This window comes from Protopterus annectens, chromosome 3.part1 (assembly GCF_019279795.1).
Source record: "Protopterus annectens isolate FY-2018-M chromosome 3.part1, PAN1.0, whole genome shotgun sequence".
Lineage (NCBI taxonomy): Eukaryota > Metazoa > Chordata > Ceratodontiformes > Protopteridae > Protopterus > Protopterus annectens.
Genome location: NC_056732.1, coordinates 1,527,091,153 through 1,527,107,657, shown reverse-complemented (window position 1 = coordinate 1,527,107,657; position 16,505 = coordinate 1,527,091,153). Strand labels below are relative to the sequence as shown.

The 16,505-nt window shown below is 41.2% G+C and overlaps 1 protein-coding gene across 1 annotated transcript in view; it reads left to right on the top strand.

Annotated features, from left to right (window-relative positions):
* LOC122798552 (autophagy-related protein 9A-like) overlaps positions 1-16,505 on the top strand; it is a 1,381,959-nt gene that overhangs the window by 850,042 nt on the left and 515,412 nt on the right. The window contains exons 10-11 of the mRNA XM_044067604.1: positions 273-1,021; positions 1,130-1,283. Coding sequence (XP_043923539.1) covers positions 273-1,021; positions 1,130-1,283 — 903 coding nt within the window. The remainder of the gene's footprint in view (positions 1-272; positions 1,022-1,129; positions 1,284-16,505) is intronic.

The window sequence follows — 16,505 nt, the reverse complement described above, 5'->3', positions numbered from 1 at the left end:
TATATATATATATATATATATATATATATATATACATACACATATATTTAATACACACGTCTGCAATTAATGGATGTTACTGAATAGGCTTCTGCTGGAAATGTTTTTTTGACTAACCCCAGATGGGCAAACCTGGTAAACAAAAGCAAGTAAATAATTATAATAAAAAAAGAATAAGATATCTGTATGACAAAATGCTATATTATGCTACTGCACTACATAGTTTAGTTTGCTGATAGTCTCCCTTTGTGTTTACCTGTACCACATCACAGGTTGAATTGTGCAATTTTACATGGCAAGAAGTGCAGCAAAGATTGATCTCCATCCAGCGAGAGCATCAGATGTGCGTTCATAAGAAGGAACTGACAGAGCTTGACATATATCACCGTATCTTGCGCTTCAAGAATTACATGGTGGCAATGGTCAACAAGTCCCTGCTGCCTATCCGTTTTCATCTGCCTGGATGGGGAGAAGTGATTTTCCTAACTCAGGGCTTAAAGTACAACTTTGAGCTGATATTATTTTGGGGCCCAGGGTCCCTTTTTCAGAACAAATGGAACTTGCATCCCAAGTACAAGCGAGCTGGGAATCGGTTAGAACTGGCACAACATTTGAGCCGTACTATCTGCCTCATTGGACTTGCCAATCTCTTGCTCTGTCCCCTGATACTTGTTTGGCAGATTCTGTATGCTTTTTTCAGCTATGCTGAGATTATTAAGCGAGAGCCAGGAAGTTTGGGGGCCAGGCGCTGGTCACTTTTTGGACGACTCTACCTGAGGCACTTTAATGAACTAGAGCATGAGTTACAAATGCGTCTCAGCAGGGGTTACAAACCAGCCTCCAAGTATATGAACTCTTTTATTTCACCACTTTTAACAGTGGCAGCCAAGAACATAGCCTTCTTTTCGGGATCTATACTTGCCGTCCTTATAACCCTGACAGTGTACGATGAAGATGTCCTGACAGTTCAGCATATCTTGACAGCAATTACCATTTTGGGCATTGTTATCACTATTTCCAGGTAAGAATGTGTGTAACATGAAAACACTTTACAGCCCCCTCCCAAAAAATGAATGTAGTTTTGTGAATGTACAGACTATTTTTTGATGTTGTGCCCTTGTTTATGTAGGACCTTTATTCCTGACGAACACATGGTTTGGAATCCTGAACAGCTGCTGCAGTGTGTACTCGCTCATATTCATTATATGCCTGATCACTGGAAGGGGAACGCTAATGCATCAGAGACCAGGAATGAGTTGGCAGAACTTTTCCAGTACAAAGCGGTAAGGTATTAGGCATCACCAAGAGTAAGCTTAAACTGCTTTTGTTCCACAGCATTGCTTTTATCACATTCACTTGGAATGATCATTAGTTTCTTAATATCATCGGTAAGTCCTGATTTTTAACTGTAGTGTGATAGTACTGGCCTTAGCTTTAGGTAGGATCTCTATCAACAGCATACACATCAGTTTCATGACTTGTCACATAGATACTGTGCTGAGAAAACACATGTTAATTGCTGCAGTGTTTTGTAGTGAAGAGAGGTATGCACATTTGAAGAACAGCCTTCATCTGTTTTAGAAGTGAAAGGAATACATCTTAAGTTGAAAAACTGTAGGTGACATGCCATGGAGCATGAAAAAGGGAGGGGAACCTTTGCCTTCTCCATAATGTGTGTGAATGTATAGGACTTAGATTTCATTGTACATGTGCAAGCCCTAACTATAAAAACATTCATGGGTAAAAGAGTGCTTAAAATGTATTAGATGCACCCTACACTGATCGACTACATTACAGTGACCATGACACAGTGGCAGACCCCTTTGCAGTTAAGCTGTGATAAAGGATAGATTATTACAGGGTGACTCTTTGTCACCGTTCCTATTCTGCCTTGCCATTAACCCATTAAGCTGTTTACTTAACAGCTTAGGCCATGGCTACAGTTTGGCTCCTAGAAAAACAAGCGTAAAGACTTCTCATCTTCTTTTGTCAGTGATTTAAAACTGTATAGCTCATCAGATGAGGAACTGAAAGCACAGCTGCAGGTTGTCAGAACTTTTTCAGATTATATAAGAATGTCATTTGGTCTTGTTATACAGTGTGCAAAAGCAACCTTTAAAACAGGAAAACTGCAGCTCCAAGAAAACATGTGTAGGACAAGAATGTGATATAAAAGAACTTGAGCAAGAGGGAGTGTATAAGTATTTGGAAATTGATGAAGTATCAGCAGTAAAAGATGAACAAATGCAAATAAAACTTAGTAAGGAATACTTTAGAAGACTTAAATTAATTCTGAAAACAGCATTGACATCTAGGAACAAAATACAAGGTATAAACCAATTTGCTCTTCCTGTCCTAACTTACAGTTTTGGAATGATTGACTGGCCCCAAAATGTGTTGGATAGATTAGATAGGAAAACAAGAAGGATGCTTCATGCTCACCAAATGATTTATAAAAATCAGTGCATACCAAGATTATATATTACCCGTTCCGAAGGAGGGATGGACCTCCTTGAAATTGATTACATATATAGATCTGCACTCGTGGGACTCCAAACATATCTTCTTACCTTTATTCTCCTCATGTTTGAAAACTTTCACTATGTTTTGGCCTTGTGAGGTCAGCAGAAACATATCGGCAGGAATGGAAGTCAAACCAGAAGTAGATAAAACTCAGGCAGCAACTGAATCTGCCAAAAAACAAAAGAAGAATAGAAGGTGAAGGACCAGATGAGAAGGCAAGAAATGTGGAAAAAGCAAAAATATTGTTGCAAGTATAGAACACTTCTGGAAGAACCTCATGTTGATCAGGAACGAATGCAGGAATGGTTAAGGAGAGGCGAATTCAAACCAAGAGATGAAAGGTTAATAATGGCAGCCCAAGATAATGGACTACGTACACGTTGGTTTACAGAGTCAATTGAACATGTGGGGGAAATGGACAAATGTAGGTTTTGTAAAACCAAATTGGAAACAGTCACATACCTTGTTTCTGGTTGTGATACACTAATGGCAGAAGGACTGTATACTGAAAGCCATAATAATGTGGCAAGACTGTTCACTGGGGATTGTGCAAACATTATGTTATTGAAGTGGCTGAAAAACACTGGAAACACGAGCCACAAAGCATCATAGAAAATGATGAAGTTTATATCACATGTGATCACCCATTACCAACAGTTCAAAAGACAGATGCTAGATACCAGTGATGAATTTTCTGTTCCTCATCCAGCTGTCCAAGTTCATTTGAATGGGGTTAGGGAGGAACTCTGCTTCACTTGGATGGGGAGCCTGTTCCAGAGACAGGGTAGACTCTGGGATACATACCTGTCTCTCCAGCAGGTCCTATTTATATCATAGGCAAGCTTTAAGTCTTTAAAATGAGTAATTCTTGTGCTGTTTGTTTTGTGGATATGCAAGAGGCCTGTCAGCTTGACATCCAGCAATGCCTTGTATGCCCACAACAGCCTGTAGGAGACAGAATACAGGGATAGGACCTAAATGTGATCTGCATTGGACATGTTACTTATGCCCTGTATTGTTTTAGTGAGCAACCACTGTGTGCCTTCCAATTTTGAATGTGCCTACAGTTAGGTACATACCAAAGGGGGCATTGTACTTAATAATAGGTCATGATGAATACAGTGGAACAATGACCTCCTTGGACCCAGATGCCATACCTTTGTTTATAAGCTGCACAACATGGAATAATTTCCTCACTACTGTAGACGCACAATGATCAAAGGCTAGTTTACTAATTATGTGTGTCCCCTAGTCCCTGACTTCTAGGTCAGTTCTTAGGGGTGTGTTATCAATATGATACAAACCGGAGGTGGATGACTTCCCAAAGGATATTATTATGCAATTCTTGGAATTTGGATACTATTATGCAATTCTTGGAATTTAGTTTTAGTTCATGCCTCCGACACCAGTAATTTGTCTGTGTTAGCCCTTCCTGGAGAACATTTTTGTCGGCGGGGGATTCTTTGACTGCTCCTAGTTTACAGTCAGCTGAAATTTAGTCAGACAGAGACCAATGACCTTTGCTTTGACTTCAGAGAAGTAAACACCAAAAAGAAGCAGTCCCCATGCCAAATTCAAGGACTTCACTTGGGACTGGCCTCTTTGTAGAGGTGGACTCCCAATTCAAACTTCCTGAATCCTGTCTGTGAGACAGCTGGCAATCCATTAGGTGACATGAAGGTTTATATTTAACACTGTGTTCATTCCCTACCTGCAAAAACTGAATTCACTATAAGTTTAGCAGGTGTACTTTAGTAATGAATGATCTTGACTGTAATTTTTAAACTGTTTGCTCAAATAGGATTCCTTAAGGATTACTTATAGAATTAAACAATCCACTTTCATCCCTGAGAGTGATCACCTGAAGTGAAACTTAAAGGAAAGCTGAATAATTATTTTCTACTTAGTGTGGTAAGGTTACTTCACATCCCAGTACTGAATTACCTGCAGTTTTTAATGGTTTAGGCACTACTTTAACAATGATTGTCTCACCAGAACTGTCTGCATGTGCTGATTCTGAGAATGCTGTCATAGACAGATGAATGTTATAAATGGAGAGGCACCATTGCATTGCTTACCATATGGGTACCCCCTGCTGTTTTCTGGCTGCCTTTTTTGCCACAGCTCCAGTCCTCAATCTGTCCTTAATTTCCTTGTGTGTGTGTGTGTGTGTGTGTGTATGTATTGTCACGTCGTCGTCGTCGCGTGTGTGTGTCTTGTGTGTATATATGTCGCATTATGCGTGTGTAAATTTCATCTGTTTTATGTCTGTTCCCTCTGCTACTGTTTCCTCTGTAGGTGTCTTGTTACCACCTATTCCGTCATTTGCCACCACATTCTCGGTACAATCTTTTACTTTGAGTCTTACATTTAAAACTTTTTTTAGCTTATCCTTTATAATCTTACTACTGTATTGTACTGTCCTGATGTACCTCAGGTTCTGCTAGCAGCTATATAGTCTGCTGCTTCTGTGGGATACTGCTCTTTTGGGTTTCATAGGTTTTTGGGTGTACTGGGCTGGTATTACAGGACCTTTTTATACCTAGCCATGTGTTCACATCTCTAACCATGTTCTGGTACCCTTGATAAATGTGAGCAGGGACTTGGAAGATAAAATATATAGAAGCAGGAGCCTGCGAGATGAACCATTTACAGGCTGCCTGTGTCCATTAGAGACCTAGGTGCCATACCAGTGATGAATTTTCTGTTCCTCATCCAGCTGTCCAAGTTCATTTGAATTGGGTTAGGGAGGAACTCTGCTTCACTTGGATGGGGAGCCTGTTCCAGAGACAGGGTAGACTCTGGGATACATACCTGTCTCTCCAGCAGGTCCTATTTATATCATAGGCAAGCTTTAAGTCTTTAAAATGAGTAATTCATGTGCTGTTTGTTTTGTGGATATGCAAGAGGCCTGTCAGCTTGACATCCAGCAATGCCTTGTATGCCCACAACAGCCTGTAGGAGACAGAATACAGGGATAGGACCTAAATGTGGTCTGCATTGGACATGTTACTTATGCCCTGTATTGTTTTAGTGAGAAACCACTGTGTGCCTTCCAATTTTTGAATGTGCCTACAGTTAGGTACATACCAAAGGGGGCATTGTACTTAATAATAGGTCATGATGAATACAGTGGAACAATGACCTCCTTGGACCCAGATGCCATACCTTTGTTTATAAGCTGCACAACATGGAATAATTCCCTCACTACTGTAGACACACAATGATCAAAGGCTAGTTTACTAATTATGTGTGTCCCCTAGTCCCTGACTTCTAGGTCAGTTCTTAGGGGTGTGTTATCAATATGATACAAACCGGAGGTGGATGACTTCCCAAAGGATATTATTATGCAATTCTTGGAATTTGGTTACTATTATGCAATTCTTGGAATTTAGTTTTAGTTCATGCCTCCGACACCAGTAATTTGTCTGTGTTAGCCCTTCCTGGAGAACATTTGTGTCGGTGGGGGATTCTTTGACTGCTCCTAGTTTACAGTCAGCTGAAATTTAGTCAGACAGAGACCACTGACCTTTGCTTTGACTTCAGAGAAGTAAACACCAAAAAGAAGCAGTCCCAGTGCCAAATTCAAGGACTCCACTTGGGACTGGCCTCTTTGTAGAGGTGGACTCCCAATTCAAACTTCCTGAATCCTGTCTGTGAGACAGCTGGCAATCCATTAGGTGACATGAAGGTTTATATTTAATCTCCTGAGTTTGTCAACAATTCCAAGTAGGGTTTTGTGTCAAATGCCTTGGGCAGGTCAAAGTAGGCAGTGTGAACCCCTTTTCCCTCATCCATTGCTTTAGTGACCTTCTCAAAGAAGTCCACCAGGGTTGAATAGGCATGACCTGTCCTTGATGAAACCAGAATGGCCTGGATCCCGTGTTTGGAGGTTTTGTATGTCATTATTGATCACGTCCATGATAATTCTTTCCATGGCTTTGCATATGAGACCAGTGAGACTTGTGGGTCTGCAGTTTCCAGGGTCTGTAGATGGCACACCTTTTTGTAGAGGGATGACTGTTACTGCTCTCCATTCCTCAGCCAAGAAGCCTGTTTGGAGGCTACAGTTAAATAGTAATTCCAGAGGGCCTGGTAGGTCATGTTTCATGCTGTTTAGAAGGCATCCTGGAATATTGTCTGGGTCCATTGATATGATGTTCTGGGCCTTAGAGAGAGGATTAAGGACCTGTTCCCTAGTGGTGACAGTAGGGGGGGAGTTGTATTTGATGGTATTCTCTGAGGGGATGCTAAGGGGGAGAGAAGTTTAAAGTTGAAGCTGAATTTGTCAACCAGTAGGTTTTCTATATATGCTGGATCACAATGAGCTCTGCATACAATTATGTATTGTCTTTGCGGCTGTAGACATAGCTAAAGAATTCCTTGTGGTTGTCCTTGACCTGGGAGGCCAAATTTACCACAAATGTGGGTTTGTTAGACTTTATTTGTCCTCTGAGTTGTTTGTTTAGTTTGATGAGAATGCTTTTATTCTGCAGGGTGCTACACTTCGTAATTTTTGCCATGATTTTCTTCCTTCTGTTTTACAGCATACTGAAGTTGTGATTCTGCCAGGGTGTTTTGCTTTTTGAGTTAGTTCTGTACTTCTTCCTGGTGGGTACAGCTGCCTCTGTGCAGCTATTAACATGCCTGTTTAGGGTTTCTGTGAACAGTTCTGTGTAGGCAGCAGTGTTCCCAGGATTTATGGAGGCTTGAAATTTTGCCAGGTTATCACTTAATTGTACGGAGGTAGGCTTAGAGTAGTTCTTGAACATTCCAGGGTTAGCTGGGGTTCCAGGTTTTAATTTTACTTCAGAGAAGACCATTTTGTGGTCTGACCTTACCAGGGAAAACATTATACTATGGAGTCTGCGGCACTCTCCCGTACTACTGAGGACCTGATCCAGTATGTTTGCACCCCTGGTCGATGTATTGACAATCTGGTTCATGGAGTTTGTGTTTACAAAATCCAGGAATCTCTGTGTGTGCACATTTGGCGTCATATATGATTACCAGCTAATAGTGGGTTAATTAATGTCGTCCATGAATATGGTATTAGATTGGATTTTGTTTCCAGTAAGTTTAAATACATTATGAGTTTCCTGGGTCATAGAGGGGGATCTGTAGCTTCCAGTTTGAATGTGAGAATCTGAAATGCTTTGATGTTCTTCGTCTCACATTGCTGCAGTCATAACCTGTGGGTAGTCCGCTGTCCTCGGTCGGCCCGAATACCAAAGAGTTAGGCTGGCGTCGGTCATGGACGCCCGGAGCTGACGTCAGTATGTAGTAGTACTTAAGCGGATGACCGACGCCATATCCCCAGTCTTTCTTGCCGCGTGATCCGAAGCAGAAGCAGCGTTTGCAAGTGCCGTTCGGTGTTCTGAAATTTTCAATTATCGAGTTTCAGACCGAAGACCAAGTTGGGCTAAGTACCCCGTTGGGGAAAATTTTTGTCTTTTCTTGCCTCAGTTAATCCGGATGTCAGAAAAAGTTAATAATTGTATTTCTTGTGGGAAACAGATACCTCATAGGGACTATCATTCTCTCTGTATTCCTTGCTTGGGGCCTGAACACGACGTAGTCAGATGTCGCTTTTGCGCTAGATTTAATAAGCGCACCATTAAACGAAGATTAGATGTGCCAGGCTTGTTTTCGGTAAGCGGTGTAACTACAACATGCTGTCGGATCCTCCGACGCCCGCTACCGCTAAAAAACGTAAAGATAAATCTTTAATGTCTAAACCGGATGAGTCGTCCGTTGCGGACGCTGGTTCTATGGAACCTCCGGTTGAATCTGTGGATCCGGCCGTGGTCTCGGCTGAATCCCAGGGGGAACCTTTACTTTTGCAGGATTTGGCCTCTCAGGAGTTAGGCCAGGCCGAGGGTGCTTCTCAGATATCTGTAGTTCCATCCTTACAAAAGGTTATTAGGCCTTCTACCTCAGTGGCTAAAGGCCATGCTAAGGCTAAACCTGGTCTTACTGGTACTGGCCATAGCCCTAGTTCTTCAGCTTCTGTTCCTAAAAAACATATGTTGAAAATGGCAGAGGATTTGATTACTTTGATCAGGGGATCTTTGCCCCCCCCCAGAGAAGAGGCCTAGGGTGGAGACAGATTTAGAGGGAATGGAGCATTCTTCAGACTACTCTGAGTCCTCAGCTGAGGATATTCAGGATTACCCTCCCTATTCAGATTCGGATGCAGAGGATTCCTGTCCTTCTGCTTCTCCTCCAGAGGATTTTCTGAAACTTTACATTCCATGAGGGAACATTTCAAGTGGGAAGGTCAGGATTTTTCAGATTCTCGAAAAAGGCTTAGGGAATTTTTGTTTTTACCACAACATAGGCCTTTGGCTATTCCCCCTGTCTTAGATGTTGTTCAGGATGTTTTTTCTGAAGCTTCACTTAATCCTGATTCTTTACCCCTGCCCTGTCAAGCCAGACAGATATTACAGAGTTCCAGAAGCACATAAATATTTGTATAAGAGTCCTAGAGCTGACCCGGAAACTATTATTCAAGGGCCGAAGGGTGTCAGGGCTTCTGTGGTTAAGAATCCAGTTCCTTTGGATAAAGATTCTAGAGTGTTGGATAGGTGGGGAAAAAAGTGTACACCTCTTCTACGTTAGCCATGAGGGCTTTAAATTGCCAGTTTCATATGCTGAAGTATCAGAATTTTTTGTTAGGCCAATTGAAATCTAAGGTGGATGCTTTATCTGAGGGTATAGAGTGTAAGGAATTGCAGGAGTTGGTTCATGCTTCAGATCAAGTTGGAAAACATTCTTTGCAGTGTGGTTTCGATGCTCTTCAGGCTTCATCCAGGGTGGCTGCTACTGGTTCAATTATTCGTAGACATGCCTGGCTTAAGGATCAAAATTTGTCAGAGCATGTTAAAGCTCGGATTTTGGATGCTCCTCTTCAATCTGAAGTTCTTTTTGGTTCTCCTGTGGAGTCAGTTTTGAAAAGATGGAAGATAAAGCTAAGTCTATGCAGACGGTCAAGGATTTTTGCAGGTGCAGCCCCCTAAGTTTAGCAGGAATTGGCCTGCTAGAGGATGGTCCTACCCTTCTTCGGATTTTCAGTCTAAGGGCAGGTCTAGACGTGGTAGAGGCAGGGCTCACGCTCAGGGTTCTTTCAGACCTAGTACTTGGAGTTCTCCTGCACAGTCTTCTGGTGAGGGCAGGGGTCAGCCTTTTCGTAAACAGACCCAATGACTTGTATCTTCAGCTGCCAGATCCTTCTTTTCTGGCAGCTCCTCTAGGAGGAAAGTTGGCACTTTTCAAACAAAACTGGCATTTGGTCACCCAGGACAAATGGGTGTTGGAAATAATAAATCAAGGTTACAAGTTTTACTTTCACACTTTTCCTCCTTTCAAAGGCATGCTGGATGTGCCTCCTCAGCAAAGGCTGGAGGCTCAGGAGAAAATTTCTTTGCTTTTACAGATGGGAGCTATCCAGGTGGTACCTCCGTCAGAAGTAGGCCTAGGGTTTTATTCCCGTCTATTCCTAGTGCCAAAGAAAGGAAACACTTGGAGGCCAATTCTGGATTTGTCCATTCTCAATACCTACCTAGACATTCCAAAGTTCAAGATGTTAACATTACAACAACTTCTGCCTATGCTAGGCAAAGATCACTGGATGGTAACCCTGGATCTCAAAGAGGCCTATCTTCACATTCCTATCAGGCCCAGCTGCAGGAGATTCCTGCGATTTCGGCTGGTACTTCTCATTATCAGTTCTCTGCATTGCCCTTTGGTTTATCTACTGCTTCAGGGTGTTCACAAAAGTTCTGGCTCCTGTAATAGCTTTCTTCAGACAGAGGGGAATACAAATTTATCCTTATCTGTACGATTGCCTGATTCTTGCTCAAGACAAAGACAAGTTACTTCAACATCTGCAGTATGTAATGGCAGTTTTAAGGTGCCTAGGGTATTCTGTGAACGAAATAAAGTCCAGTCTAGTACCCTCTCAAGACATGTGCTTTCTGGGTGTGCGACTGAATACAGCTTCTCAGATGGCTTTTCTGACCCCGGACAAACAAAGAACTCTTCACCTATACTTCCAGCAGTTATCAGTACTGTCCAGGCTGACTGCAAGGACAGTCCTTCAAGCCTTGGGGTTCATGGCATCTTGCATTCTAGTACTTCCCAATGCCAAACTGCATATAAGGAAGCTACAATGGTATCTCAAAACTGTATGGACTCAACACTGCCACGATTTGGACACTGTCATTCGGATAATACCTTGCATCCAGAAGGAATTCTTGTGGTGGGCGCGGAATGTCACCTAAACAAGGGACTCTCTGTGACCCGACCAGAGGCGAGTCAGATCATAACGACGGATGCCTCGGACTTGGCTTAGGGAGCACACTTCAATGGGAAATGGATTCAAGACACGTGGCCCCCCAGACTACAACATTTGCATACCAACATGAAGGAGATGTTAGCAGTACAATTTGCCCTGCTGGCCCTCAAGGACCTACTTCAACCAGGACAGGTGTTGATTCAACAGACAACACAACAGTCATGTGGTACATCAACAAGCAGGGGAATCCATTCTTACCCTCTTTGCAGACAAGCAATGATATTGTGGAGACTGCTCTGAGTTTGCACATCACTCTTCAAGCACGGTTTCTGCCAGGAGCACAGAACTCCCTAGCAGATGTATTGAGCAGACAAATTGTGGACCCCACGAGTGGAAATTGGATCCTCAGGTATTCCAACAGTTGACAGTGGCTTGGGGAACTCCAGACATAGATCTGTTCGCTTCTCCACTAAATTTCCAACTACCAAAATTTTGCACAAGATGTTTCACCCAAAAGCTTGGAAAGTGGATGCTCTATCTTTCAGTTGGAACAACCTTCACGCCTATGCTTTCCTCCTCTGCCTCTCCTTCCCAAGGTACTCTTGAAAGTCAGGCGGGACAAGCCTTGCATGATTCTAATAGCACCAGATTAGCCACGTCACTGGTATCCTCCGCTGAGGAGTTTAATTCAGGAGCCTCCTTGGCCTTTGCCACAGATTCCTCACTTGTTGTCCCAGTCAAGCAATCATTTGCTCAATGTCAGGGTGCAGTCCCTGCATCTAACAGCCTGGCGTATTCTGTTTTAGAGCCTGTGGGGTCTCAGCTTCCCAACAGGTTTTAGATGTCATTTTGGAAGCCAGGCGGCCCAGTACTAGAAAAGTTTATGCTGATAAATGGAGATTTTTTCTTTGGAGCACAGCAAAGGGCTTTGATGTCTCAGTACCTAATTTGAGTTTTACGCTACAGTACCTTACTGAATTACTAGACAAGGGTTTGTCATTTTCCTCTGTGAATGTTCATGCTGCAGCCATTTCTGCTCACTATGATTGTGACCCTCCTTTATATTCTCATCCTTTGTTTAAGCAATTTCTTAGAGGGGCAAAAAATATAAGACCCCACGAGAGCTCCTACTCCTTCCTGGGACCTCAATTTTGTGTTGGAGAAGCTTACTTTACCTCCTTTTGAACCTGCAGCTACGCCTGAGCTGAAGTTTTGTCTTGAAAACTGCTTTTGTTGGCCATTACCTCTGCTAGGAGGGTCTCTGAATTGCAGGCACTCATGGCAGTTGAACCTTTCTGGTATTCCATAAGGAAAGGGTGTCTTTCATGACTAACCCTACTTTTATGCCTAAAGTGATTTCTAATGTGGCCTTGAACCAGTCTATTCATTTGTCTACTTTTTATGCTGATCCCCAAAATAAGGGGGAAAAAGTCTTGCATTCTTTGGACATTCACAGGCAGCTACGTTATTATTTGAGCAGAACTAAAGAGTTCAGGCAGACTCAACAGTTATTTATGTCTTTTGCTCTGGCTTCTCAAGGGAAAGCTGTTTCAAAGCAAACTATTTCTAAGTGGATTGGTCATTGTATTGCTTTTTGTTATTCTCATCATGGGAAGAATGTTCCTGCTGGGATCAGACCTCATTCCACTAGGGCTACTGCCACATCTACTGCCTTTTTGAGGGGGGTAGCTACTAAGGATATTTTGGAAGCAGCTACTTGGAGTTCAGTAACTAAGCATTACCATCTCCCTCTTTATTCCAAGTCTAGGGCTGGGTTTGCCACTGCAGTTTTACAGGGCATGTTAGCAGCTCCTAATGCTTTTTAGTTTGCCAACCTCCCTTTTCCTTTGCTTTGGGATTCTACCCACAGGTTATGACTGCAGCAATGTGAGACGAAGAACATAGTACAGTTTTGTACCTACCATAAATGTAGATGTTCGAGGATCCACATTGCTGCAGTCCTATTTCCCTCCCTCCTTCCCTCTATTGTTTGGGGTTGCTGTTTTTCCTTTGGGATAATTGTTATTTTCTCACTTGTGGTTGTTGGGTATTTACTATTTTGGCTCTGGCCTTTCCTTTTTAAGGCCTTCTGACATCTGGGGCAAGAAAGACTGAGGATATGGCATCAGTCATGCGCTTAAGTACTACTACGTACTGACGTCAGCTCCGGGCGTCCATGACCGCCGCCAGCCTAACTCTTTGGTATTCGGGCCGACCGAGGACAGCGGACTACCCACAGGTTATGACTGCAGCAATGTGGATCCTCGAACATCTACATTTATGGTAGGTACAAAACTGTACTTTTTGTGTGACCAGCCCTAAGGTATATTTATTTTTGATTTAAGTCGAGGCACATCTACCTTTAGTCCCTGTCTGTGTGGTACCTGGTCTAAATGTGTAGAAGGTGTTATAGCCTTGCACTGTTGGTGTGCTCTCTGAAGCTTTAATCCATGTCTCAGTAAACACACAGCCATCAGCATTCTGTAGGGTGAGGAGAGCTTGTAGGGAGTGGAGTTTTTTTATTTAGACTCCCAGCATTGACCATCAACACCTTTAGATTTTCATGGTTTTGATTTGCTATGTCGGAAGGAAACTTTCCCTGTTTTATACTTCCAGGTCCTGATTGTTTGAATCTGTTTATGGTTTTCCAGGTCCTGTTTGAATCTATTTATGGTACTTATTTATCCTTGTTATTTGAGTACATCTGTCTTGCCCTGCAAGCGCTGCTGAATGGTGTTTGACTATTTGGTCTGTAAGCAGCTCATCTAGTTTGCATAGGGTCATAAGTAACCAAACAAATTTGATTAAATGCCACAGAAAAACAGGAATCAGTGAAAGTATTTATGTTTCTAGTAAAAAATAAAAAGTAAAAAGTAAAACGCTGATTGAATACAACCGGACCGACAACATTTATTCCAAACAAGTAAACTGAGCGCTTTCACCCACTTACAGCATGGGTTTCATCAGAGTTAAATAAAGAACAGAGCAGCTACTTTATATATAAAACAGATAAGACATAAGAACCAATCACCTTTGAATACCATTAAACAATTTTTCAATTTTTCAATTAAAACATCACTCAGTCAGTTTGCCTTTACTAGAATAAGTAGGATGTAAATATATGTTAAAAATTCTAAATGTATGTATATTGTATAAAAGCGTTTACATATAAAGTGTATACAGTCTATAAGAATGCTCTTTCTTACTTACTTAAAAACTAAAACTCTAATAAAAAGCCAGGTAAAATACTTAATAAACCAAATCCAAAAACACATATATATTATATTATAAATCCATCTGCAGGATGGTAAATTCTATATAATATCTATATAATATATGATTTCATTTTTAAATAACTAGAAATTGATGTATGTTCATTTAATCCTGGTTTCGTGCAGGCATTCAGCCTAAGCTGCCACAAACATTCTTTTGTCTCAAGCAATGTGTTTATATCACCTTCACTATTGTTATTAGTTTCTGGTACCCTATCAATAGCGAAGAACAAAAATCTCTTAAACTCTTTACACTTTGTACTGTGTGTATACAGAGAATTGGTGGTTTTCTTATTTTTAATGTCCCTATTGTGTTCAGCTATTCTTTCCCTTAATTTCCTTTTAGTTTTCCCTATGTAGAATGCGGAACATGAGAGACATGTAGCTAAATATACAACTAATTTTGTGTTACAGTTAACATATCCAGGGCTTCTTAAGGTCCTATTGTACCCATATATTGTAACATATGGCCCATCATTAATGAATCTGCAACATCTACAAAAAACACATTTTCTCATCATAGAATTTTTGAATAGAGTTTGACTTTCAAAATAGTTCTTAAAATTTTTTCCTTTACTAAAAACTATCAAAGGCGTGTTATGTTTCTAGTTTGTTAAAAATGAAAGCAAATCTTATTCAGTGTTCTTTCAAAAATTTTTTAGTTAGTTGTTAATGGATTAATTAGTATAAAGGTATTTAAGGATATGATGTCATGCTGTACAACAGACTATTTGGTTTTGATTTTTCAACTCTGATGAAGTTCCTTTTGTATGAAGGACAAAAGCATTAAGTTGTTATGTCTTTAATAGTAAATTAATTTAATTCTTAAGAGGAACAAATTATTTCTCTATTTGGATGTGATTTGGATACCACACAATGAAGTTTGAATCCATTACTTGGTTTATTGCACTTGTTTGGTTGGATAGGGTCATAGTTAATAGGCATGCAGTCTAGGAGACCATTAAGGAGCCTAGCACCAATTCACAATTGTCCCATTGCAATGTTTGTTTATATGACTTGCTTAAAGTCACACAGTAAGTAAATGAATAAAGAAAGATTCAAGCCCTGTACCTTTGGCAAAATAAAGAGCTCATTAGCAATTCAGAGCTTTAGTTCCCTTATCATACAGAATGACATTCCTCATTCATTAGCTCTGACTGTAAATTCAAGTAGCACTTCTCTTGCTAACATTCAGCGCTTGCCTTTTGTGAGCCTCAGTTATCCCATTCTGCCTTTGTTCAACTCTTTTAAGATGTTTCACGCAAATCTGCTGCTTAAAGTATTGCTGGCTCAAATTGATTGCCTGTATTGAGTAGTCACTGTTTACTCTAGATTATTCTGATTTGATGGATGGATCCATTTCCCATTCTCCTTCCATCATCACTTGATGATATGCATAATCTCTCCAAACAGGCTTAAGAAACATGCAGTGTCTTATTACCTGTGAGATGTACCTGTCCCTCTAAACTTCAGTTAATGTTGCAGAAGAGGTTTAGATCCCAAGATCAAATATTTCTGATTATACTTAATTTGCTGATGTGCAGCAAGTCCGTCAGTAATGGGTTAGAGGATGTCTTGTATGCCAGACACAGGTCACCTCTTAGAAGTCTGTAGGATATTGAATATAATGACAGGGCTTTGAATTGTTACATGTGGGATATATTGTTTAGGACTTTATCATTTTAGTAAGGTATCTCCGTGGGCATTCCAGTTGTTGCATGTGTCTGGGCAGATACCTGCGAAAGGAGGCATTATATTCAATGATTGACCTAATGAGGGCTGAGTAAAGGCGGACAGTAACATCCATAGATCTAGACGTGATCCTTTTATTTATAAACTGTGTAGTATAGGAGGACTTTCTTACACCAGTACACATGTTGGTCAGAAGTTTGGTCACTGTCCACATAAGTTACCCAGTCCTGAACAACTGGGTCAACTCGTAGGGGAATATTGCCAGTGTGGTAATTCCCTGAGGTAGATGATTTGCAAAAGGATACAGTAATGCATTTTTGGCATTTAGTTTCAGTCCATAGTTTTGGCACCAGTTATTTATTAGGGACAAACCTTCTTGCAGGTTGACAATTGCCATTTGGGGATTCAGTGACTGCCCCCTAGCTTGCAGTCATCTGCAAACATAGTCAGCCAGAGCAGTTTGGTATTGGCTTTTACTTCAGAAAAGTAGATGCCAAACAGAAGAGATTCCAGCACAAAACTTTAGGAGACTCCACCGTGACTGGTCTCTTTCTGGAGATAACTTCCTGTATTTTCATTAACTGTATCCTGTCTCTGAGCCAGTTAACAATCCATTGGGTGACATGAGGGTTTATTCTCAAATTATTTAGCTTTTCTACTATGCCTTAGTGTGGAATTGTGTCAAAAGCTTTGACCAGGTTGAGGTATGAAATGTGTAATGT